The 26870-nt window shown below is 36.9% G+C and overlaps 1 protein-coding gene across 1 annotated transcript; it reads right to left on the minus strand.

The window, feature by feature from the left end:
* Positions 1 to 850: 850 nt before the first annotated feature.
* LOC150107425 (protein NSUN7) lies at positions 851 to 26859 on the minus strand. Its single transcript, XM_090391859.1, has 5 exons — positions 26574 to 26859; positions 26284 to 26342; positions 18819 to 19064; positions 5005 to 5328; positions 851 to 991 (listed from the first exon to the last, which is right to left on the minus strand). The coding sequence occupies exons 1-5, from the start codon at positions 26857 to 26859 to the stop codon at positions 851 to 853; spliced, it is 1056 nt and encodes a 351-aa protein (XP_090247985.1).
* Between the last annotated feature and the right edge of the window lie 11 nt (positions 26860 to 26870).

Genomic DNA, 26870 nt, shown 5'->3' on the forward strand with positions numbered 1-26870 from the left:
TATCTGGGGCTCAGATAACCGTCAACTACAATACTAGTAAAACCCAGTTCTGTATTATTTCTCACAAAAAAAGAACCATTTTTCCTCAGCATTATTTTCGATAAAACTTAAATTCCCATACAAGATGAGATTTCTCTTCTCGGAATTACTTTGACATCAGGCCTCTCCTGGCATAAACACATCACAACCATTGCATCCTCATCTTCCAAAAACTAGGTTTCCTCTTTCGCTCAAGATGCTACTTCACCGCTAAACAGCTGTTAACATTATACAAATCACAAATCCGCCCAGCAATCGAATACTGCTCTCACATTTGGATTGGGGGTCCTAAAAGCGCCCTCGAAATGCTTGACTCAATACAGAGGGGAGCAATTAGACTGATAAATGACCCATCTTTCACCAACTCGCTCCCCTCACTTTCATATAGACTCTTGTCCCCTGCAATTTGTATATTCTCTAAATATTTCCATGGGAAATGTTCATCTGAAACAGCATCAATAATTCTTCCACTCTGTACTAAGCCCATTGGAACACGTACAGCTGCCATCCAACATCCTTTCACAGTACACCTTGAAACCCACAAAACAGTTTCTTTTCCTCCTTCATCTCTGCTACTGCGGTTCTGTGGAACAGTCTTCCCCTTGACGTATTTCCCAAGAAATACAACATACAGGCTTTTAAATCAAATGTAAAATTTAAATCAAATCAAATACAGGCTTTTAAATCAAATGTAAACAAGTTTCTCCTTTCCCAACCCACCACCCATATTACGGTACTAACGTACTATAGGTTGAACAGCCAACCTCTCGTATATGGGTCCAACATAAAAAAAAAGAAAAAAAAAAAGAAATTATTCAGAATCCTGACTAGCTGTATTATGTGAATTCCATGGTTGATTTTTCTGTGTTTCATAGTTAAAAGTATGTTGTTGTTGTTTTTTTGTAGGTGTCTGTGTAGCAGTGGCGACCTGCAGAAATTTTAAGTGGAGGTGCTGCATAGACAAAATAAAATAAGAAAAATAATTCATTTTTTCCTAATCAGTAACCAATTTATTAATAAATAAATTTACATATTAAAAAAATTGCTTTATTAAAAATATATCATCCTCACCATGAATACACACACACGCACCAATAAAAGTTTCGCAAACAGAAATAACGCGCGCAAGCATACAATTTATCTGTAGCGACACTGCTCCATGAGCAGTGTCGGATTTACTTGTTGCGTGCAGTGACAAGTGCAAACGAATATCTGCGAGTCTAACTGCAATTAGCCGAACGTGCCAATTCCGACACTGCGTTAGATCGCATTGCATTTGTATTGTGTAACGATAATTGAGAAAATATAATTCTTTTCATATTTTCAACAGTAACACTCGTCATAATTCAGCCTTGGATCTATAATAAATAAATAATGTTATTTTAACAGAATAAAATAAGATTTAGCAAAAATATTTCACCCTCGCCACGAACACACCAATAATAAAACTTTTGTATACCGAAATAACACACGCAAGCATACAATTTATCTGTAGCGACACTGCTCCACGAGCAGCGTCGGATTCATTTATTATGTGCAGTGACAAGTGCAAACGAATATCGGCGAGTCTAGCTGCAAATGGCCGAACGTGATAATTCCGACACTTCGTTAGATAACAGTGCATTTGTTTCGTAATCTAAAGCGTTAATCGAATAATTCCAATTATATTAACTATTCAATCAATGTCGAAACATAAGCTGTAACCTTTAACATGTATTGCATTTATATAATGTTGTCAGCATTGTTATTATTTATAAACACAAACAAAATTTAATTTTTTCGTTTTTTCCTTGGGGGTGCTGCATTGTCTCAGTGCTTATGTACAAGCCGCCACTGCTGTGTAGGCTGTGAAATGGTACTTTTAGTCCTAAAAAGATATAGGTAGTGTCTGTACTTCTCTACCGTCATCTTTCCTTGAGAGTCTTGATTCACTGATAACCTTGAAGTTTAAAGTGAGCTCTGCTATAGTGATGACTGTGATGGGGTGGAGAGAGAGAGAAGAGAGAGGGGGGAGGCTGATTGCCAATGATTCAAGGAGTTCTGACTGCTCTCTTTGGGAATAAAGAGTTTAGAGTATTAGATAAGATTGTTATCAGATGGATACTATTGCATAAAAATCACCAAAATATTCATGATTATTATTTTTATTTTTAATATCATTCCTACTCAACATTCTTCTCTTTTCGTCTATTTAAATCAGAATGCATACAGAACACATAAATAGAACATTCAAATAGAATTAACTGAAATCAAATTATAACAGTGCATATTCATCACTTAATACATTTAAGTACAGGTTGTAACCATAATGGGTTGGCACTTATGGATGAAAGCAAATTTATATTCATATTAGGTCTCAAACGGTGGTGGTGGCAGGAATTTCTTCCTGAAAAGGCTGCTCTCTGGTCCCTCAGATATAGACTTGGGAGATAAGTTGGAATTTAGAGTAAAAGAGTGGTGAATTTAAAAAAAAATGTTTAAAGTGGATTAATGACTGATTGAGCAGGATCCTAGATTTCGATTCAGATTATGCCTCAGCAATAGAATTGTTATCTAATGATGAGTCGAGAGCAATAATTAAGAACTAGTTATCTTAGGAATACCAAACAACCAATCAGTTATACATGTAATTTCTGTACACATTTTTTTTATTTTATTTATTTATTGATCGATAGCTTCATTCACAACAGTTTTGGGAGCCTACGGTGTATTATTACGGGTGAAGCATTAGACAAGCCAAGAATCTCTGGGGATTGAAGATGGTTTATCTGAGATGTCTCCAGTAAGCAAGATCGCAAGGGAAAGAGAAAAAAAACAGGAAAATCCAACGACGGCCTCTCTCTCTCTCACACACACACACACAGAGACACTGATATAAAGTCACGATAAAAGAAAGCGAAATACGGGATTTTACAGAGCATGATATTTCCTTTGCTGATATGAATATAGTACTTTCACTTCATCAGTGATCACATGTTCCATAAAATGTCACATTCACTTAAGTGGTCATAGTGAGCCATAATGATAAGATATTATGATAAGACAATCATAAAATATTGGGGTAAACACTGATTAAATGTAATCGGTATTTATACTAATTCATCTTTGCCTAACAAGGTGGACAGTTTAAATATGCGAAATATAACTTCATAAAGCTTTAATAAAATCTCACATAAAAATTTCATTTTTAGAATTAATAATTAAGTGATAGCATCAAATTGTCACATTTAGTGATTTCGTTGTAACATAAAATTCTTATCATAGCGATGGCTCCACTACAGATTACATGGAAATGAAGGGACTACATTCATATCAACCTTTGAAAAGAACAAGCATAGAAATTTCAGAGATTATTCCCATCTTTCATTCTGTTATTTATTTTTTTCAGCTAAAGGCCTGGTTAGCCGAGGCTGCAGGTTCGAATCCCGCCTAGAGCATGGATGTTTGTGATTGTCTTTTACCTTCATACGTTCATTCATACAAATATGTATACACTTTCCTAAGATGGACTGGTCACCATCGGAGAAGTAGATCCAATTCTGTGGGTGAAAATACAGGCTGATCATCACCATCAGTTACATTCTTACATTTGCTGAGAGCCTACTCTAAAACGTTTTTTTCAGGTCCGAAAAGATGTCACGTCACTTCTGTCGTCCGTATAGGATCAATTGCCATCAAGAATTAGAGTTTTTGTATTTCCAAACTGAATTTCTGACAATTTTAGTAATTTAGCTCTGTTAGTAGGGATATAATTTATATTTCTATATGTAATAATAATAATAATAGTCGTGTGATGATACATGGCCTGAGTCCCCCCTTTACGGAGAGGTACGGCACCATCTTAGTCCCCCAAATTTTATCCGGGCTCCGGAACCGGCATAGCTGACGAATCAGACCTATGGCTGGGTTAGTATTCCTGACTGTAATCCGTGTGTGTTCACTGGACCAGTTTACTTCCTTGGGGATGAAAAACCCCAGATAAACTGGTGGAAAAAACTCTGCTGTCCACGCCCAAGACCAGCTAACTTGGCTATGGCTGAGGAAGATCCTTGAGCTCCTCACGTCGTCGACGGGAATCGAACCTAGGAAACTCCTTCCCCTGGCATATGGTTGCGAAGCGCATAGCCACTAGGCTAACCGCGCGGACTTCTATACGTGATGGTGTGGGGAGGGGGAAGGATCACTGAGCACTTAAACATATTTTCATAAAAGTGATAACATGAACAGGCAGTTCAATGAATAATTCGAGTTTTGTAGAGTATCTTTCATATCAGCAAAATACGGCTTAAGAATGGTTTCAGTGAATTCTTTTTTCCCTTGCTTCTTCAAGACGGCATGGCGGTGGAAGAAGTCCTCCCCCTCCTCTCCAGGAACTTTTTTTTTCAACTAGCGAAATGGGAAAACCGGCAGTAACATCATATTCAATTTATAAGATCTAACACTCTGACTTCAGAGCCTTCGATGATTCAGCCTTAAATCCAAAACAACTGTGAAATGGAGATGCTTGCTAAAGAGGACAAACGGGATTACATTCCTAGGTATAACTACAACAATAAATTTCTACAGTGCTCAGTGATTTCCACCCACTATTTATAGAAATATAAATTGTAACTCTACAAACAGAGCATGATAAACAGTGAAATTACTAAAACAAGCACTCTCCTCCCCCCCTCCCCCCACAGCTATTTTTAAACAAACTTCAAAAAATTCATCAACACTCAGTGAAATTTTAACTGCAAGCAAGGGAATAGATCCTTTGTCTAGAAGGTAAGAGTTAGGAAGAATACAGCAGAATGAGGTTGGTAGAAGCTTCTCTGTTAGATTAATTTTAAAAATATATAATGCCACGTGGGACGACAGCAAGAATACACCACATTTAACGAGTCTTGCTGCATTATGGCCATCTGATACATTTGGAAAGTCATTGGAGTTACATTCAATACAAAACAAAAGTACTCTCATTACCTTACCTTGAACTCCCAATTCCTTGACTTCATTCTGAATTGTTTCCTGTTGATTATCAGTAGTTGCTCCAAAAACTAATATTTTTCCTGAAAAAGAACACTCTTTCAGAAGACTAGCAATATGTCCTATAGTCCAGGCTGAGCTAATTTCTGTCAATGCTATGTCCATGTTGCCTATTGACGGGATTTCTGGTGGACATAACCAACCAACAAGTCGAGCAATAATACGATCATTTGGACTCACCCAACGGATACCTAAATTGGTTCTGATTTTCTGTAGTAAAGCATTCTTGAGGCAGTGAAGGCCAATACAGCTGCTTATATCCTGTAATGCAAAAACATGAAAGAATCTTAAAAACCGAGAAATATAAAGTTGTCCTCACAAAGAGATGAATATTATAAACTGGTATTTATACTAAAACTCTAACGAAATGCCATTCTTATCTTATAACAGTAACATTAAAATATGTAGGAATATGCTCAGATACTTTTTTTTAATAACGTGATTTAAAACTAGAACTAATTTAATTATTTCTCTCATGGTATACTAAATATTTCAAAACATTTAAAATAAACGCTGATCTCTTATCTTTTTATTTTACCGATTTATCACTTCTTAAATTAAATATTTTGTATAAAATTACCAACCCTTTGTAGATGATCAACATGAGCATGATTCCCCGGTTAACAATTCCCCAGTATATAATACCTTATTTCACTCTTACTTTTAGCTTCGATATTGAGGTTGATTGCGAAATACAGAGCAAATCACTAGAAGCTCGGGGTTTACATATTCCTCACGATTATATTCCTTGGTACGACTGGAAGAACATTGTGAGAAATATGTAGACGAGGAATATATATTTTTCGAGTGAAAAAGACGTTCAATTCTCGTCGTTACGAAATGTATCTCTATCTATATGGGCTTTTTTCAGTTGAAGGCGAGTTTAGCCGATCTCATACGGCGATAGCAGGGTTTCTTCTCCCAGAAACTCCGGTTTTTCATCCGCATACAGGTCAATTTACAAAATAAACTACTATGTGTGTGGTGATGGGTGGTAGATGTTTCGCTGGTGACAGCAGTGTGGTAAGTTACTTGGAGAATTAAGTAGGGAAGGTAGTGAATGGTGTGTAGTGGAATATTGTGCCCTTCCACGATGACTCCTAGGACTCCTTGAGATGTCATGTAGTAATAGTAATTAACACCTTACTGATTATGAATCACCTTATAATTAGTGGGAACATATAACGAGTTACAAAATACGAGACTGTTAGTGAGAATATTCAAAGTGCTATTTCTCTCAGCGGATCAGTTATTATGTACTTCGTTTAATATTTGATAAAAAATAATAATAATGAATCTTTTAAAATCAAACAAATTTAAACGTTTCACTCTCTTATAAGATAATTTAGAGTAAATATTATTATATTATGAATGTACCTTCTCTGTCACGAACTCCTAGAAAGTCCATTGGACATACTCAATTTTATATACTTATCATGCCTCTCCTTGAAGGCATTTAGTGAAGACACACAAGATCCAACAATGGTCTATTCCACACGCTCATCATGCACCGTGAGAAACGTCTGGATCTCATATGCTTCCAGGGATGACCCCAAATTCTGCTTTTGCCATCCTGCAAAACTATGCGTATATACTGTAAAAATCCATTACTAAAAACTATGTTTCTCTCTTATCACCTCTCCTCTGTCTGTTCCTCAAATTTTGAAGATGACATTCTCAAAAAACTGTCTTCACATGCACAGTTCCATAGGGCACTTTATTATCTTGTTATTTGCTGCTGAATCTTTTCAACTATCTCTCCATGGAGCCCAGAGAAAATAATTTAGTTATTCTTAAACGTTAGTAGTCGCTTTTTCAGTGCAGCTGTCCGATGCGATGACTTAACCACATTAGCAATATGACTCCTAAATTTTAATTCATTATCCACAAAATCTCTAGCTTCATTGACTGCTTCCCATAAATACCCATTAACACTTTCATTGCCAAGCTGGAAATTGGAATTTCGTGTGGTGGCCAAATTTTTTTTATTTTTTTATTTAGTTAGCGACGTCAACGCGATAACGCGTGATCGACCGTTCGGTGAGAACTCGCATCGCGCGATATCGCGTGATTGGCAATGAACGTGTTAATATAAGTTTGTAATGTTAAAAAATGATAATGCCTCTTATTCTCCCCATTGGGAATAGGCGAGGCCGGTTTTAGTCCTACCTAACTTTTAAAGACTGAGGGGAATATTTCAATCTCCACTGGTAACCAATCACAGATGACTGGTCCAAGATGATCTCTAATTATACAAAGGCATCCAGTGAAGAGAGGCAGTGACAAGTATCGCCATTCCCTAATCCTAACACTGTATTTATTGTCTGATATAGTGTAGGTCTAGAGTCGATTTTCGGGACCGGTTGACCTGTTCTGAGAGACGAAAAACCAGAGCTTCCGGGTGAAAAAAAAATATCAACTGAATTCTTCCTATAGAACATGTTACTTATTTTTACACATTTTTAGTGATTATGGCATATTAAATATAATGAAATAAAAATCGTCTACTTTTAAACCCCTGAAAGAGAGTATAGAGTCGAGTATATCCAGGACGAAAAGTCCGAGTTTCTTGGATAAAAAACTTGCTTGCTTGTGCCAGAGATCGACTAACTCGGGAAACGGAAAATGAACTCGGGAAATGGATGTGGCATATATCTAAATACAATACCTTATTTCACTGTACAGGTAACACCAAAGTGACATTCGCTATCATTTGTCCATATAACCCATGAAATCTGCCTGCCACGAAATAGGGTGGTTAATTCTACAACCCAGAAAACACATCCATGTGATATGACATACAATAATAAACCAATAGGATTAAGCAACGGAAATGCGAGACCGTTGCCTACCGTATTCTTTGGCCACTTTCGTCTATCCGTGCTGACAAACAAATAATAAAGTCTGTTACCTGCTCCGTTTGAGGAGTTTAAAAGTGGATGATTTTTATTTCATTATATTTAATATGCCATAGTCACTGAAAATGTGCAAAAATAGCTAAAATAAGTAACATGTTCTATAGTGAGAATTCAGTTGATGTTTTTTTTTCACCCGGAAACTCGGATTTTTCGTACCTCAGAACAGGTAAACCGGTCCCGTGCACGCACACACACACACACACACACACCTACAGACATAAGACACTCTTAGAATACGGATTAACCATCCTATTCCGTAGGCTTTCAGTCTCGAATGCTTACACGATGAAGTGTGTGTCTACTTGTGAGCATAAAATCATCACATGACAAATGCGTAATCAAATAGTAATATATAATAACTCACGCTAGTCCCGACTAATTTTAATTATGAAATATTAGATTAGAGAATCGCATTACCTGGATAATCAACTTATGCTCTTTAATGAATGGATGTTCGACCAAACGAGGAAAATCTTGCGTTTGGAAACATAAAACATCTGGCAATTGCACTCTACATGACGCATAATTATTACAATCGTTGAATTCGGCTACATGAAATCCTTCTCTTTTCAACATGTTGACAACATCAGAAACACTGGAATGTTATTAGCATTTATTATATTAATCTCTAAACTCTATTTAAAGATTATGCAAGTCTATTTAAGCCTAAGTTAGGCTTGCATAGACTTCTTTACTTTTACATATAATTTGAAAATGGATATAAAAATTCACAATTTCATGAAAAAGTAAAGTTGGACGCACCTTAAAGGTGATTCATGTTTCCATGAGCAATAAAGTTAGCTGAATTTTAGGTTTGTGAATTGTGAAAATTGTTTATTCATTCTTTCAAACTGATAAATATAAAATGTATGGTAAATTTAAAACGTATTATTAATTATGATGATATTACATTTATTATTAGAAGTAGAAGTATACTGCTTGTTTAGTCTTGTGGCAACGTTTCTGGTACCCATAATGCCGGAACAGCCAAAAGTAAGACCGTTTATATGTTTGATCTAGTCAATCCCTAGAAGAACTTGTTCTAGGTTTTTATTCGGTAAATTCCCCAAAATAGTCGATTTCTGTGGAATGCAAAAAGGGTTTTCTAGCAGACAAATAGCTAGTACAACTCACTATTTTTAATAATGCCAATTAGGCGCATGAGATAGTAGTAGTGGTTTCGTGACATGTGAATTCAACTACTAGTAACCACCAAGAATGGAGACGTAAGTCTACTGATTTCTATAATCAGAGTTAAAAATTCTACTTACTCCTCTGAAAATATAAGGTGTTAGTATAAAAAAAAATCAGCTAACGCCTTTTTATTCCCGTATAGGGAGTAGGCGAGGCCGAACTTTTGGAGACTGACGGGGAAGTTCAATCTCCACTGGTATCCAATCAGAGATAGCCGACCAAAGCTATCAGTAATTAAGCAGCACAGTGAAGAGAATGGCTCAACGAGTACCGCCATCTCGTGGTCCCTAACCCTAACAGAATATATTTAATGTCTGAAATAGTGTGGATTCTTCGGTCGATTTTCTTGAGTTTGCTCAGTAATGAGTCTATTTGCTGTGCCGATTTTTCATATAACTTCAAGTCCCAACTTAAAATAACACGTATGTGCCACAGTAGATAACTTTTTAATATGTAAATATTTTTTCTTACTTATCATAAGACATCTTCAGTACAATTATCAAACAACAATAATACTAAATTTAAAAAAAAAACAGCTCTCATGCTTAAATTCGAATCCCTCTACGAATACAGTAGCGTATTTCTGGATTAAACCTAACTGGGCTGTAAAAATAAATAAATAAAATAAAATAAAACAAAATTAATTTTATACACTTGAGGAGAATATAAACATCCGTATATAAACATTCATGTTAATATACGGATCTATGTAATAGTTTAGTGTTTTGCTATTGGATCCTGTGATTAAATTCCATGTTGTGCAAGGCCAGATTTGTGAAGTATGAAGAGACGGATGTGGTCTTCATGTTCAGAGATACGTTTATTTGTAGATTTTCTTGTTTGTCCATAGTAAGATAAGTTACAAGAACGTGGTACTTGGTATACGCCAGGTAGCACCATTGGTGTAAGTTTGTCTTTTGGGGAAGATAACAAGTTGTGAATTTGGTTATGTGTTTATAGATAGCAACGAGTTTATGTTTTTCCATAATTTTTGCCAAACGTTGAGAGATGCTTTTAATATATGGTTTAAGAGTCTTGTGAGCTTCTTTTCTGGGTTGAGTTGTAGGGGAGTTGTTAATTATTTTTTTGATAATTTTTGCTATATATTTTTGCTTTGCATTTAGTAGGGCTGTTTCTTTGATTATTTCCAATTCTTGTTTTAGAGATTCTTCAGAGGAACAAATCTTGTGTGCTCTGGATACTAGAGATTTTCCGATGCCATATTTTTAAGATAGATGGTGAGCAAATATATTATGGATATATAACGACCTGAAAAAGTTGGTTTCCGGTAGACCGAAGTAGGAATGGAACCATGTTGTTTACGTTTGATGCGCACATCAAGAAAGGAAATACCTTTTGATGATTATTTTTCTAGTGTGAACGTGATGGAAGGATGTAAGGCGTTGATTTTTTTAGAAATTAATAGAGTGAAAAAGACTCGAAAAAACTTAAAGCCTGCACACAACAGATGGGAAATTTTAATATCATATTTAGCAATCTCATATGAAAGTTTTGTTTTCTTCAAAATTATAGACAACAATATCAAAGAAATGTTGAAGAGCAATAGGGACAAGTAATCACCTTGGAAAATTCCACGTTTAACGCTAATATCTTCGAATCGTCCATTATTGACTATTAAAGTTGTTTTCCCATGATTTCAATAGCAGTAGCCAGAAATGAAAACCAAAATATATATATATTTTTGCTGATTCCAAATATTTCTAGTGATTTTTTAGGAGCCAGAAGTCTGGGAGGGAATACTGCTTTCTATCGAATTTTTGAGGATCATTTTATCAATGAGGATCTGTTCTTTTGTTCTTCTAGATTTTTGAAAATTGCTTTTTTGGTCAATCAGATAAATATGATTATCTGATAAGCAGTGGTACTGTCCGACCACAGATGGCAGACCTTTGGCTGGCAATGTACCCAGAAGAGTCAGTTCATGTTGAAGGGAAGAAAGAAATAAAGCGATGTGCGAATTCGTTACCAACACGTGAAATCACGTACTTTATACGTAAAATTTTCCAACTGGTGTACAAGAAAAATAGTACCACTTTGAAAACTAGAATTTTCATAAAAGAAAAGCTAATTTTCCGATGTATAGTAATAAACACTCATCCCACGAAAATACACACTGAATATCGGAATGGATTCGCCTTCTTCTGCCATGCGCAGAAATGTCGAGAGAGAGTCTCGCATGCTTGGTCGCCCAGTATATGGAATTTGATGTGATTGCAGTAAACGGCTTGAGCGTAGTTGGTAAGCATATTATTGGACGATAGTTATTTTGATCCACACCCCTCCCCCCTTTATCCTTATCTTTCATGACCACACCCTTTTCCTGATCTTTGATGAAAAGAAAAGTTGGCCCAGATATCATCCAGTCTTCTACTAAGCCGGACTGCAATCTTCTTCTTTCACTACGCCTTATTCCCGCTTCCTATGCAGGGTCTGCATGTTACTTTGATGCGACTTCTTGTTAGTGCCACTCCCAACTGACCTGTCGCCCAGCCTGCCGCTGGGGGGATATAATTTTTTCACTGTAGCAGTGTACGTTCACGGGGTTGGTTTGCCTGCTTGCGGGATGAAAAACACCAGATAAACTGGCGGAAAAATCCTACTGCCTGCGCCTAAGACCGGCTAACTTGGTTATGGTTGAGGAAGATCCTCAAGTTCCTCACGTCTTCGACTGGAATCGAACCTGGGACACTCCTTCCACAGGCATATGGTTGCGAAGTGCAAAGCCACTAGGCTAACCGTGCAGACTAAGCCAGACTGCAATAAATAATTAAATTGTTGTGTCATTCGATCATGTAGACCGGTTAGATGCTTTAGCCAAAATCATCAACAACAACAATAATAATAAGCTGAGCCTGTGTAGCTCAGTGGATGTGGAGTTTGCAAACCACGGCGCTTGGCCGCACGAAGGAAGACTTGTTTTCGAGTCTAGTCGGTGACTAGAGGAAATTTTTAGAAGCCTTTTTTTGACCGGATCCCGAGTTAGTCGATCTCTGGCACGGGCAAGCGGGTTTTTCCTCCCGGAAACTCGGGTTTTTCCGTCCCGTAAACTCAAGAAAATCGACCGTAGAACCCACATTATTTCAGACATTAAATATATTGCATTAGGGTTAGGGACCACGAGATGGCGGCACATTTGAGCCGTCTCTCTTCACTGTGTACCGCTTAATTAGTGATAGCCTTGGGCCATCTATCTCTGATTGGTACCAGTGGAGATTGAACTGCCCACTCAGTCTCCAAAAAGTTAGATAGGGCTAAATGGCCTCGCCTACTCCCCGTATACAGTATAAAATGGCGTTAGCTGATTTTTTTTTGTTATAATAATAAGCTAATGCTATTTATTCTCTTATAGGGAGTAGACTAAGCCTTTAAACCCGATCTAACGTTTTGAGATTGACTGGGCAGTTCAATCTCCATTGGTAGCCAATCAGAGATAGCTGGCCCACGTCTATCACTAATTATCGGCGGCCAGTGATGAAGAGATTGGCAAACAAGTGCTGTCATCTCTTGATACATAACACTAACAAAATATTATCATTATTATTTTCGTGAAACCTCCAAGGAGTCTGAAAACTCATGAAGGGAGGACATCTACACTACACCTCTCCATCTCCACCACTACATCGAACCTCTACTACGATCATCATCAACATCAATACCATCTACTGACCACCACCGCTAGTATTTTTGTCTGTAAAATGCGTCTATTCTGAAGGGCCAATTTGTCTGTATTCATTCGGGATGAAAAACCCGAGTTTCTGGGAAAAAAACCTTCGTATGAGATCGGCTAATTCAACTTCAACTGAAAAAAAAAACAAAAACAAAAAAAAAACATATAATGATTCCTTCCCTCACGACAAGAATCAAACCTGTTACACTCTGAAATAACGTGGGTTCTACGGTGGATTTTCGTGAGTTTATGGGACGAACAACCCGAGTTTCCGGGAGAAAAACCCGATTGTCCGTGCCAGAGATCGACTAACTTAGGGAACAGGTCGAAGAAAGTCCTAGAAAAAGTTCCTCCACTCAGCGACTAGACTTGAGTTATAAGTCTATCTTTGGCGACCTAGTGCAAAGGATGCAAGCACCCTTTCTTGAATTTAAAATGCTCTTTCTTCCCAAAGAAAGTGTTTAACATATTGATTTCCGAACACGCGATATCGCGCGATGCGAGCTCTCACCAAACTGCCGATCACGTGTTATCGCGTGGACATCGCTAACTAGATAAAAAATATAAAAAATTTGGCCACCACACGAAATTCCAATTTTCAGCTTGGCAATGAAAATGTTAAAGTTCAACTCTGGTAACTGACTAGATGAACTTATACTAAGCCCTTTTTCAACTGGTTCCCGAATTTATTGATCTTAGCACGGGCAAGGGGGTTTTTCTTCACCGAAAATCAGGTTTTTTCGTCACCAAAACTCAAGAAAATATGACAGTAGAACCCACACTATTTTTCAAACAGTTTACATAGTGTTAGGATTGGTGACGACGAGATGGCGACAGTTATCAGTCGCATCTCTTCACTGGATGTCGTGTATAATTAGTAATACTTTTCGGCCAGCTATCTCTGATGAATAGTAATAGCAAGGAAGCTGTACAATTTAAAAACTTACTTCCTACATGCATAAAATTTTATTCTAAAAAATCAGCTAACGCTTTTTATTCTCTTATAGGGAGTAAGCAATACCTTTATAATGCTATCTAGCTTTTGGGGACTGAGTGAGAAATATAATCCCCACCGGTAGCCAATCAGAGATAGCCAGCCCATGACTATCACTAATTATAAACGGCAACCAATGAACAGAACAGACATGCAAACAAGTGCTGCCATCCCAGCGCTTAACCCTAACAGGATATTTTACTGTCACAAATAATGTCCGATAAAAATGTGTGTACTCTGTGTAGATTATAAACTAAATAATTTAATATACAGTATTTACAGTCTAAAATGATAAAGCCAATTTTTTAAAAACAGAGAAGATAATAGTACACATTGCAATCGCAGAACAGAAATACTAACAACAAACACACAAAACAGGACTATGTCATTACACTGCCACCTCCGAATTTCAGAGTTGGGGTTACACACTGCAGTAGGAGACATTCACCTGGCTTCTGCTATACACTCAACCACATCTGCTTGTTAGAGAGTGCAGCTTGATTCGTTATTCCATAACACAGTTTTTCAAGCTTGAACTTCCAACTGTATATGCATGCACCACTGAAGACGATGCGGCATGTTGGGTCGGGTGATGTGGGGCCTGCATATTGCAGTCCTATCATAGAAACTCATGGTGGGAGTTTTGATTCTGAATGTGTTTGTACCGATTTGTGTTCTAGTCGATGCCCGGAATTTCGCAATCAACATTGCGAAAATTTGTGGTGGTGTTGGAGGTGGGCGGTAGATGGCGTTGATTCGTAGTAGAGGTAAGGTGTAGAGACAGTTGAAGATGTCCTCCCGCGATGAGTCTTCGGACTCCTTGGAGGTATCAGGAATAATAATAATAATAATAATAATAATAATAATAATAATAATAATAATAATAATAATAATAATAATAACATGTCAGCCGACGAATGGCAGTTTTTACATATTATCCTTCATAGCACCCTACAGTCGGGTCCGGTAAGTGTGACGAGTCGTCCACTGCGGGAAGCCCTTGCATCTGACCCACTGTGCTCAATCTCAGCAAGCTATCACTGATTATTGACTTGGGATGGCCCAATTTGTCAAACAGATAGATCTGCAACATAGCGTCGTGACACAACGTGATTTTCCTACTCCATCACTTCCCATCTCACAGCCATTTCACATGGACAAAATTGCACTGATTTTATTGTTATAGTTATTATTACAAGCTTGTGTAACTCAGTGGATGTGGCGTTTGCATATCACAGCACTTGACCAGATGAAGGAAGACTTGCTTTCAAATCTAGTCGGCGACTAGAGGAAATTTTTCTAAGCTTTTTTTTTCGACCGGTTCCCGAGTTAATACATCTCTAGCATGGGCAAGCGGTTTTTTCTTCTGGAAACGCGGGTTTTTAGTCCCGTAAACTCAAGAAAATCGATCGTAGAAGCCACATTATTTTAGAGATTAAATATATTGTTGTAGGGTTAGGGAACACGAGTTAGCGGCACTTGTTGAGCCATTCTCTTCACTATGCTGCTTAATTAGTGATAGCTTTTGGCCAGCTATCTCTGATTGGGTACCAGTGGAGATTGAACTTTCCCCTCAGTCTCCAAAAGTTTGATGGGGCTAAAACGGTCTCCTCTACTCCCTATAAAAGAATAAAAAGGCGTTAGCTGTATTTTTTAGTTATTATTATTATGAAAAGGGATTCCATGGAGTCAGTAACTAAACAAAGGAGACCTTATTATTCTTACTATCTGTCATACCTGTTCTTGAATTCATTTACACTGTTTGCATGCACAACACCAAAAGGCAATGCATTCCAATCACTCTATGAGAAAAATCTAGTCCTCACCCACCTTCTTGACAGCATTCATTCCTAATTTCCAAGGATGCCCTCCATAAAATGAAAAATTCCATCTACTGAAATTCTACATAACCCTATCAGAAGTTTGTAACTCTCAATCATATCATTCCTCTTTTTTCTGTTGGCTAGTGTCTACAGCCAACAAGTAATCAATCTCTTTTCGTAATTAGTATTACACAATCCTGATATTTTGACACTCTGCTTTGCACTCTCTCCACTTATCAGAATCATTACGGAAACTAAGAGTCCTGCGTACAATAATCCAATTGGGGGCTTATCAAGGCGTTGTAAAAAGGAAAAATATCAATGTTCGTTTCAGCATTGCAATTATTCTCTGAGTTGTATTTATGACTTTTGAGCTTAAACTTGATGTCTTCTAAAATTCCAAGATCCCTAGCATGATCAGATTCTTCTAGCATAATCCCACCAATATAACATGACATTGCCTATAATTCCAACCTATTTAAATTATTTTGCAAGAACTGCATATCAGTAGTACTCTTGATTATCCTACCTATCTTTGCATTATCAGCAAATAGCTGTATGTCACATGTGAAATCCTTCCCAATTCATTAATGTACAGATTGAATAACAATGGACCAAAGACTGATCCTTGAAGCACATTACTGGTTACCTTGAATCTTACAGATTCTCCCCCCCCCCATATATGACTTTTTGATACTTGTCAGTCAGCCATCCTCTTATCCATGCCAATAGTTTATAATCCAATCCCATATTCTCCAATTTATGCAACAGTCTCCATGCTGCATTCTGTCAAAATCCGTAGAAAAATTCAACAGTATGAGATATACCCATTCCCCTTATCTAATTCAGTGATAACATTATTATAGAATGTGAGCAACTTGCTAAAACATAACCTTCCCTTAGTAAACCCATACTATTCGTTGCAAAATAGAAATTCTCTGTCAACCCATTTCTGAATGCGAGCCCTAACCAATTTTTCCAAAATGTTCACCTCCACTCCTGAGATACTGATTGATAATTCCTAATTTCCAAGGATGCCCTCCATAAAATGAAAAATTCCATCTACTGAAATTCTACATAACCCTATCAGAAGTTTGTAACTCTCAATCATATTATTCCTCTTTTTTCTGTTGGCTAGTGTCTACAGCCAACAAGTAATCAATCTCTTTTCGTAATTAGTATTACACAATCCTGATATTTTGACACTCTGCTTTGCACTCTCTCCACTTATCAGAATCATTACGGAAACTAAGAGTCCTGCGTACAATAATCCAATTGGGGGCTTATCAAGGCGTTGTAAAAAGGAAAAATATCAATGTTCGTTTCAGCATTGCAATTATTCTCTGAGTTGTATTTATGACTTTTGAGCTTAAACTTGATATCTTCTAAAATTCCAAGATCCCTAGCATGATCAGATTCTTCTAGCATAATCCACCAATATAACATGACATTGCCTATAATTCCAACCTATTTAAATCATTTTGCAAGAACTGCATATCAGTAGTACTCTTGATTATCCTACCTATCTTTGCATTATCAGCAAATAGCTGTATGTCACATGTGAAATCCTTCCCAATTCATTAATGTACAGATTGAATAACAATGGACCAAAGACTGATCCTTGAAGCACATTACTGGTTACCTTGAATCTTACAGATTCTCCCCCCCCCCCATATATGACTTTTTGATACTTGTCAGTCAGCCATCCTCTTATCCATGCCAATAGTTTATAATCCAATCCCATATTCTCCAATTTATGCAACAGTCTCCATGCTGCATTCTGTCAAAATCCGTAGAAAAATTCAAAAGTATGAGATATACCCATTCCCCTTATCTAATTCAGTGATAACATTATTATAGAATGTGAGCAACTTGCTAAACATAACCTTCCCTTAGTAAACCCATTACTATTCGTTGCAAATAGAAATTCTCTGTCAACCCATTTCTGAATGCGAGCCCTAACCAATTTTTCCAAAATGTTCACCACCACTCCTGAGATACTGATTGATCGATAGTTGGATACATTGGTCTTTGCACTACCTTGAGTAATGTTTCCACTCCTATGGAATCATCCCTGTTCTTTGATTCAAATTATATAGCCTGGTCAAAGGAACAGCCACGTCAGCTGAAGACTCTTTTAACATCCGTGTTGATATTCCATCAGTTCCTATTGCATAATTCTTATTCAGTTTGTACTTGCTCCTCATACACATACAGTAAATTTCCTCATACAGTAAAGAGGTGGTAGCAGTGAGTTGAATAATTCATATACCAAGTTAATAGTTTTTTTGCAACATGGCAACTCATTAGTTGAACAATCACTTCTGCATCATTCTCCCGCATACCATCTCTGCATTTAGTAGAGTTCATTTTCCAAATTCATTTTTTCTTTTACTTTCAGCATAACGATAGAATTTTTTTCGGTTGTCTTTAACTTGCAGAACCAGTTTCTTTTTATACTTACACTTAACTTTCCATACAACACTTGTGATTCTTCTGACCTGCTGCTTATAATTATCACAACTGATATAATCCTTTTGCACACGGCATTCCTTCCACATCATCAGTGATTAGACTTGAACACATAAGGTCGTCTTTCTTCTGCTGATCTAGTTATGGACTTTATTACGGGAATCTCTGGTTCCCCTAATAACGTTCATTTTAAAATGTTTAAGTGGTGCAAAGGTAACTTATAGTCCTTCATTTGTTTCCATAAGATGGTCAGCTGAAAGACTGTTATAGGTTTGGTTCAGTTAGGGATTCAGGAATACGAGATGGCAGCAGTTATTTGTTTTACTTTCTCCTCGAAGTTCCCGAAATCATCAGTAATACGGCTATTAAATTCAAATCCCAGTTCCAAAAGGTCAGGTAGTGCTAAAACAGTTCTGCCAATTTTTTTTGGGGGGGGGGGGGAATAAAAGGTATTATACGTGTAGGATTTACTTCGTGATATCTCATACATATTTATCTGATTTCGTGTGAAACAGATGATCGCCCACTCTTATCCCTCTCTCTCTCTCTCTCTCTCTCTTTTTCTCTCTCTCTCTCTCTCTCTATGGATAAATTACTACAAACTTTTCATATATATTTCTAATTTTATGAAACTTGCCTTACCTAATCTTTAACTGATTTACCCATCCCCAGAGAACTGCAGATGGCCGGCTATTAATACAAATATTAGTTGTAGCGAGTTCATCAAGACTTCTGACATTGTGTTGAATTCTGAAGCGTGCTAAAGCTGCACTTATCTTAATCCTCATTTTGAGAATTGTATTCTCAATATTGCTAACTAGATTTTCTGTTGTCTGGATTCCAGGAAGAAATTTTCTGGTGTGCATATCATGGAGAACAACTTTAACTAGTGTCTCATGACCCTGAAACTAATCAAATAAAACCTACAGTTAAGAATAATTCAGAGCATAATACAAAAATTACAATTAAATATATTATTATTATTATTATTATTATTATTATTATTATTATTATTATTATTATTATTATTATTATTATTATGATGATGATGATGATGATGTGACGCCACCATATTAAATATATGTGTGGCTACTATTATAATAGCCTATTCTAAAGCAATAATTTCCCCATAAATAAATATACTCTACAACTATTCTCCTGTTGGAAAAGTTCGCTTGGGCGCCGGTTTTTTTAAAAGATTGTCAACATATATTACTTCATTCGGAATAAAAAAAATGCTGCAAAATCCAGAACAATAAAAACATGCTGTAATTTCCAAAATTTGAATATATATGAAAATTTAACTGCACCGGAAAATTAACGATGTCTTTATAGAAGAATTTTAAATGAAGTAATAGGGATACTGTAATGGTTGCGTACAACGTCGCCAGATTTCTGATAACTATATCAGTGTAGTATATAAACATCCTCTTAGACTGAGGAACCTTGTGCACAAACAGAAGTCAGGAAATAAAGAGTTGAGTAGGCACCTGTGAAACTATGTTCATACAAGAGGAACAACATACACGAATAAAAATCAGTTTACCAAATTTCTAAATAATTGGTTGCCTGGACCTAATGGCATCTCTCCATCTATTCTGAAACATTGTGCTCCAGAGCAAACATCAGTCCTGTATCGTCTCTACAGTCTGTCATACATAACTGGTACTTATCCCAACATTGGAAGCAATCACATATCCAGCCTGTTCCAAAAAAAAAAAAAGTGAGAAAGATGTCTACCGTCAAACTACTGACCAACAACTAATATCACCTCAGTCCTCTCCAAAATAAAATCATCAATAGCCAGCTTCTCCACTACCTAGAAACCCACCCGTTATCAATAACAACCAGTGTGGATTCAGTCCAAGATCCACAGCTTACATCACCCATCACTACATAAGTGCAATGGAATGGTTTGAAGAAACTTGTGCTGTCTCTCTTGATATTTCCAGAGCTTTTGATGGCATCGAAGCCTGTTAAACAAACTGCCTTCCTTTGATCATCTTGCCACTCTTTGTAATTGGGTCGCATTGTCAGCTTCATTTCTGTCGTTCACTTCGTGTCATGGTTGATGTCTTCCTCTTTTCGAACTTCACCACCAATTCAGAAGTGCCTCAGGGTTTGTCCTATCACCAAGGTCCTTTCTCATTTACATAAATGACTTATGCTCAATCACTACTAATCCAGTCCACAGCTTTGCAGGCGAGAGTATTTTCCATTCATCCCACTCATTTCACAAATCATGCACTACTCAGATATTCCAAGCTTCAAAATCGTCTACAACTAGTGCCTTAAACATTGACCTACGTGCTATCCTTCAATGGGGCAAGAATAATATGATCACATTTAATGCCTACAGAACTCAGTCTTGCCTCTTCTCTCGTAAAAGAGATCTCAGCTCGCTCACTAATACACAAATCACCAGACAAGATCAGATCTCTCTCTCTCTCTCTCTCTCTCTCTGCTTGAACTAATATTTACCTCCAGTCTCTCCTGGCACAAACACATCACATCAGTAGTTAGTTTCCTCAGCATCCAAAAAAAAACAGGCATTCTCTTTCGCTCAGGTGCTATTTCACACCCACCAACTCATGTTATACACAAATCCCAAATCCAGCCGTGCTTAGTATACTGCTCACATGTTTGGGATGGAATTCCTAATTATTCTCTAAAAATTCTTGATGCAATACAGAGGAGAGAAATTCGGCCCATAGATGATCCCTCTCTTACAGATTCACTTCAACCTATATTTCACAAATGCAGTGTTTCGGATCTGTGTCTATTCTACAAGTACTTCAATGTTTCTTGCTCCACTGGCAACCGTGATTCCTTTACTTTCTTTTGCACTTGTTAACAAAGAGCAGCAGCTACCCAGTACCCCTTTACTGTACAATTATAAACACATCGAAGCCCGCTTTTCTTCTTCTTCTTCCTCATATTTCATCTACCTCTGTATTCTAAGACAGCCTACAGCAAGAGGTATTTCCAAAGAACTACAACCTGCAACACTTCAAAAAAAAAAAAAAAAAAAAAATAGTAGACTTCTATCCAACTCCTCACCTACATCCCAGAAGATATGGCCCTGTGTGCTTATACCGCTCGTGTATGCGATCTCTATTAGTGAACAGATAAAATAACAGACATGATGCACTGATCTCAAAGTCTTACCTACTTCGACCGTAATTCCAAGTAATAGCTGTGGCCAACAAAACGTGGTTATTTTTCCTTTTGTAGCAATTCGCATATACATTACACTTTCTTTAAGACTGAGAAGTTCGTGACTTCTTTATTTAGAGACACAGGCAAAATAAGGGTAATGCGCACTCCATTTATTTTCTTTAAAAAATAAATAACAATAAAAATAAATCCAATAATGCCTTTTCTTCTCCAAAGGAAGTATATAGGGGAGGTCATTTAGTCCTAACATGGTGGTTTAAAAGAGATAAAGTTATATGCTGATGACACAAAGTTGGGAAGAGTGATAAGAAATATCTCCAACATAATGTTATTTTGGGATGAAGTGCATAGATTAGCAGCGTGGGCAGAGCAGAATAGAGTAGAATCTGTACTAGTTTATTGTTGTCAAACGTAAACTTTTGTATTGTGTGCTGAATAGATTGCAGCGTGTATGTTATAGTGATGAAACTATGCATCAAGAGACTGACGAGACTAGATGTGTGATAATAGACAGTGAGTTGACTTTAAAGATGATAGAAGCAATGCAAAAGATAAGTGATATAATGAGAAAGAAAATGACGATTAGGATAATAAGAAAATGCTCCTTTTTATAAGGCCTTGATCCCATCACATCTAGATGCAGATCTCATCATTTTTTCAAGAAGACAGACAAAGAACACAGACAGATAAAGAGAGATTAAAGGAAGTGCGATGCAAAGTTAAGGCAGGGGGAAATGAAGAACCAGTATGGATGACTGAGACAGTATGGATCTCTGTCATGATGAATCCTAGAGCTCCATCAAATTAATCAAAAGGGAAAATACCACTGTACGGGATAATGCTGTACAAGAAAAATAAACAGACAGACTAACACTTAATATAGTCCTGTGCACGTTTTCAAGTAATTTTATTTTGAGGCAACCCCTCAAGAATCCCTTTAGGTAATGAATTTACACCACAATGAATTAGAAACATTCAAGAACAATTTGCAGTTTCACGGAGAGCAGACTATGACAACATTGTACATCCCGCACTGTACATATGTAAAAATATATGTATTTATATAAATTAGTTTTTAAGCAGTTATATTGAATTATCCATGTATTTGTGTCGCATACTACGACACCTGTAATTGAGATCTGAAAGCTTAGGTATATGCTGCAATGTGGTGTAGTCTTGCTGTAAACCAGTATTATCCACGAACGGTAGAAGTGATCAGAAGACATGTATCAGACTAGCACATAAGATTAACCATCGTATATTATTAAAATTATGCTTATAGAAGCCAAAAAAAAAAAAATGGATCGAATGTCCTATAAGCACTACTGATGCATGGGTATGTTACTTACACTGCAACACTCGAATAAATAGGAATAACTAAAAGGTAGCTGCTTGCTACTTGCCCATGTTTAAAATAAAATAAAATAATAATAAATAAATATAATTAAAATAAAAAAAGCGTCGTTGTCTTACCTTCTTTAAAGAAGCAACCCCTAGACATTAACATTAAGAGCAAAAACGAAAAGGGAAAAAACTCTCCAACATTAATTATTTTTATATATTGGAATAAATATTTTATTCCAATATATTTTTTTGTTGTTGTTGTATTAAAGTAATTAAAAGTGACGAATAAATTTTTAAATACGCAAATAAAGTTTTTAGTTGTTTATTTTTGTTGTTTATTTGTGCGTAATCAGATATCAGGTTGGGGGAACGTGATCTATATAAGAGAGTAGATCGCCGAATAACTTTTTATAGAAAAGTAGCTCGCGTAGTAAAAAAGGTTGAACACCACTGGTCTAGGGGATGTTTCTTTAAAGAAGGTAAGACAACGACGCTTTTTTATTTTATTTTATTTATTTATTATTATTTGATTTTATTTTAAATAATGGGCAAGTAGCAGGAAGCTACTTATGTTCACTTCTAAGTCGATTTGAGAAAGCTAGGACGTGCTTGTGGAGACAGACTAAGGCTGGATTTGATATGTTATTTAAGATCGCATTAGTAGGAATTGGAGGCAGTTTTGTATCCATAACTTCTGAACTGTGGTGAAGCTATGTTACTGAGCACCAGAAGTCATTGATTAGGGTTGTTGTACGAATCCTGTAATAACGTAGACAGTTTGGTTGACTGCATATCAGTTTCTATTATGTGGCTGCTCCTAGGCCAGACTTGAGCTCAAAGTGTTGACATTTGTTTCCATGTATATTTCAGCAAGATTGCTAAATGTTACTACATGGTATGAATTAAGTTGTTGTTAATAGTTTATATTTATACGACAGTTATCGCGAAAAATACTTAAGTATTGAAGGATACTTATTATATGGTAGACTGATTTCTAAAACGGATGGTAAGGTAAAAGCTTCTGTTGAGTATTTTGTTAGATGTTATTCGAAGAAAGGTCGAGATTTCAATTATCTGATGACCCTAATTGGAAATTTATTCTGGTAGTCTACCAATATAAAATTTGTCTTCTCTCTTGTGTGTGCGCCTGCATAGCTATGGTAACCGTTTCTGATATTGGATTAGCAGAAGAATGACATCAAATAAAGGAAACTTCTCTTGGATTTTTCTTTTACAGCCAGTGTTCAAGTTAAATTTAGTGGCTCTTTCGTGTATGTAACTGCCGTTGTTTCATGTGAAAGAAACTCATCGGAACCACAGAACTCATTAGAATCGATTGTCAAACTCATGCGATGTTTACACAAATATGCTAGTTAGGATTCTTCTTCTTCTTGTACTACTTTCTCATTCTTCAGATGATGAGTTGAGTCTCTTATGCGGAAATCTTTGCCAAATGGTTCTATCTGTGTCCATTTCTCTCTCTCTCTCTCTCTCTCTCTCTCTCTCTCTCTCTCTCTCTCTCTCTCTCTCTCTCTCTCTCTCTCTGAAGCGCGATAATTCTGACCTTTCCTTCAAATACTATAGCCAAATTCTTTTTGATCTACCTCTTGATCGTCATTCTCCAATGATTCCATTCAAGACTATATTTAGTAATCTTTGAAAAGACATTCTCTGGAGGTGTCCAAACTATCTAGATTGCTGTTTAATGATTATAGCTATGATATCTTCTTTATATTTTAATTCGTGTTTGAATTACTCATTTGTTTTGTGTTCTAACCAGTGAGTTTTATTTATTTTTCCTAAACATTTCATTTCGAATGTTCTTAGTTCAGTTCAGTTCTTCTGATGCTTGTTCCACTTAAGTACCTGGTTGGCAGATTTGGTAGCATATCCGCTCTCCAGCCTAAAGGCTGAAGGTTCGAACCCCGCCGTGGGCATGGATGTTTGTGATTGTCTGTGGAAGTACCAGTGGTGGTCGGCAATAGATGGCGTTGGTGTAGTTGCGGTCAGTTGGTGATTGAATGGGGGAGACGGAGTTGTAGAGCAGGTGCCCTCCCTTGATGAGTCCTTGGACTCCCTGGAGGTGTCAAATAATAATAATAATAATAATAATAATAAGTGGGGTCGCTGTTTTTAGTGAGTCTCCTCCACATCCTGCTATCTTGAGCTGTAACCACATCCAAGTTTTTTCATCCTCAAGTTCTCCTCCACCAGCTCCCTCCAGCTCTTCTTTGGCTGTCCGCACTTCCTCCTCCCCTGAACATCGATCTGCATGAACTTTCTTCCCACATACTTGTCCTCCATCCTCATCACACGACCAAACCATCTCAACCTTGCCTCCTGTATATTCGCTCCTAAGTTCGTAACTTTCAATGTTCCCTTATATAGTCGTTTCTCAGGGATCCCTTCTGGTTCCACTGCACATCCACCTAAGCATTCTCATCTCTGCTACCTCCATCCTGCTGATGTTATTTTTCCTCAGGGCCACAGTTTCCATAGCATACATCCATAGCTGGTCTCTCTACTGTCCTGTAGATTTTGCCTTTTAGATTGATCGGCACCCTCTTATCACATAACACTCCAGTCATCTCTCTCTCTCTCTCCAGTTCCTCTATCCCACTTGAATCATGCATCCCACTTCCTTCTTAGCTTCCATCCTCTTTTACTGTTGAACCTAAGTATCTTAAGTCTCTAACTTTCCTGATGACATTTCCTTCCAGCTCCAGATCTCTCTCTCCTGGCTGCCATCCACTTTGCAACACATATACTCTGTCTTACTTCTGCTCAGTCTCATACCTCTCTTTTTCTAGTTTAGCTGCCACTTCTCTTGATTCTGCATACAGCACGATGTCATCCGCATACAACATTGTCCAAGGCGCGTCTTCTCTCACCTTCTCCCTCACCACCTCCATCACAATATTGAACAGCATCGGACTTAATGCAAGTCAACTGTCACTTGAAAACTTTCTGTCTCTCCCAGTCCGAACTCTTCTCTTGACATTTTCAGTACATCTCCTGCACCAAAATGACATATCTCTCCGATATCTTTTTCTCCAGACTTCTTGCCTTAGCACTCTCTGCTTTCTCCAGGTGAATAAACACCAGATATAGCTCCCGTTGTTTCTCTCGAAACTTTTCCATCAATTGCCTTAACCAGACCAGGCATGGATTTTCTGTATTTCTTTCTGACTGAGCGTCCAACTCTCGGTCTCCCATATGTTGCTGTAGGTATAATAATGGGTTTACAGAGGTTTAGTTTGAGGGGTTTTGAAATTTTGTTATTTTCCCATATTTTGTTTAATTTATTCACATTAGATCATCCTTTGTTAAGTCTGTATTTTGATGTTTCTGGGTTGTCGAAGTTGTGAGTAATAAGACTCTCAAGATATGTAAGTTAGGAATAGGACCTGAAAAACTGATAGATATTGGAACTTGCTCGTAAGATGGTCTACATCTTACGAGCAAGGTCCAATATCTAACTAAACACATTTTGAGAAGATAAAGGCATTTATTTATTTAGTAGAGCTTAATCATAAAATTTCCTGGAGTTCATAGCTAAAATTCATAAATTAATATCATAAACAGAAATGTAGAAACGGACTTTACCTTTGATTCTTTGTAGAAGAAAGAAAGTTTATCTAAAACCTCATCATATACTTTCTCATCTGAAAAAAAAAAAATTCATTTTGTGTATTATATGCTTATATTGTACATTATATGTACAATATAGCTAGTTTATGAATTTATGTATTTATTTTTTTATTAAAGGAAGACATCAGTATTAGGTAAATGTGCAAAAGAATAAAGTTGTCATTTTAAACATAGAAATGAAAGAGTGATTTAAGGTTGAATTTTTTTTGTTAAAGAAATCAATAAAATATAATGAAGAAACTTACATTTTAAAGTTTCCAGACCAAGCGTTAAGGTCTTTCTTTTCTCCAACTGATCTGCAAACTGATATATGGAGGCATTTAAAAATTGTTTGCATTGTTTTTGATAGTTAATTTTATCTTGCTGTTTTATATCTTTCAAGGCATCACACAGCGCAGCAGCTTTCTGGAACACTTCAGGAGAGTACTCACTGGGGATAGCGAACAGCCCTTCAGAAAACGCCAGTTGTAATGGAGAGATGATCCAAGAGACATTTTTTTTGTCTAATATCTGACCTCTGTAGAATGTCATCATTTGATTAC

The sequence above is a fragment of the Typopeltis vanoorti genome, chromosome 4, assembly GCF_054136105.1.
Source record: "Typopeltis vanoorti isolate ZY-2024b chromosome 4, IOZ_Tvanoo_1.0, whole genome shotgun sequence".
In the NCBI taxonomy this organism is placed as follows: Eukaryota; Metazoa; Arthropoda; class Arachnida; order Uropygi; family Thelyphonidae; genus Typopeltis; species Typopeltis vanoorti.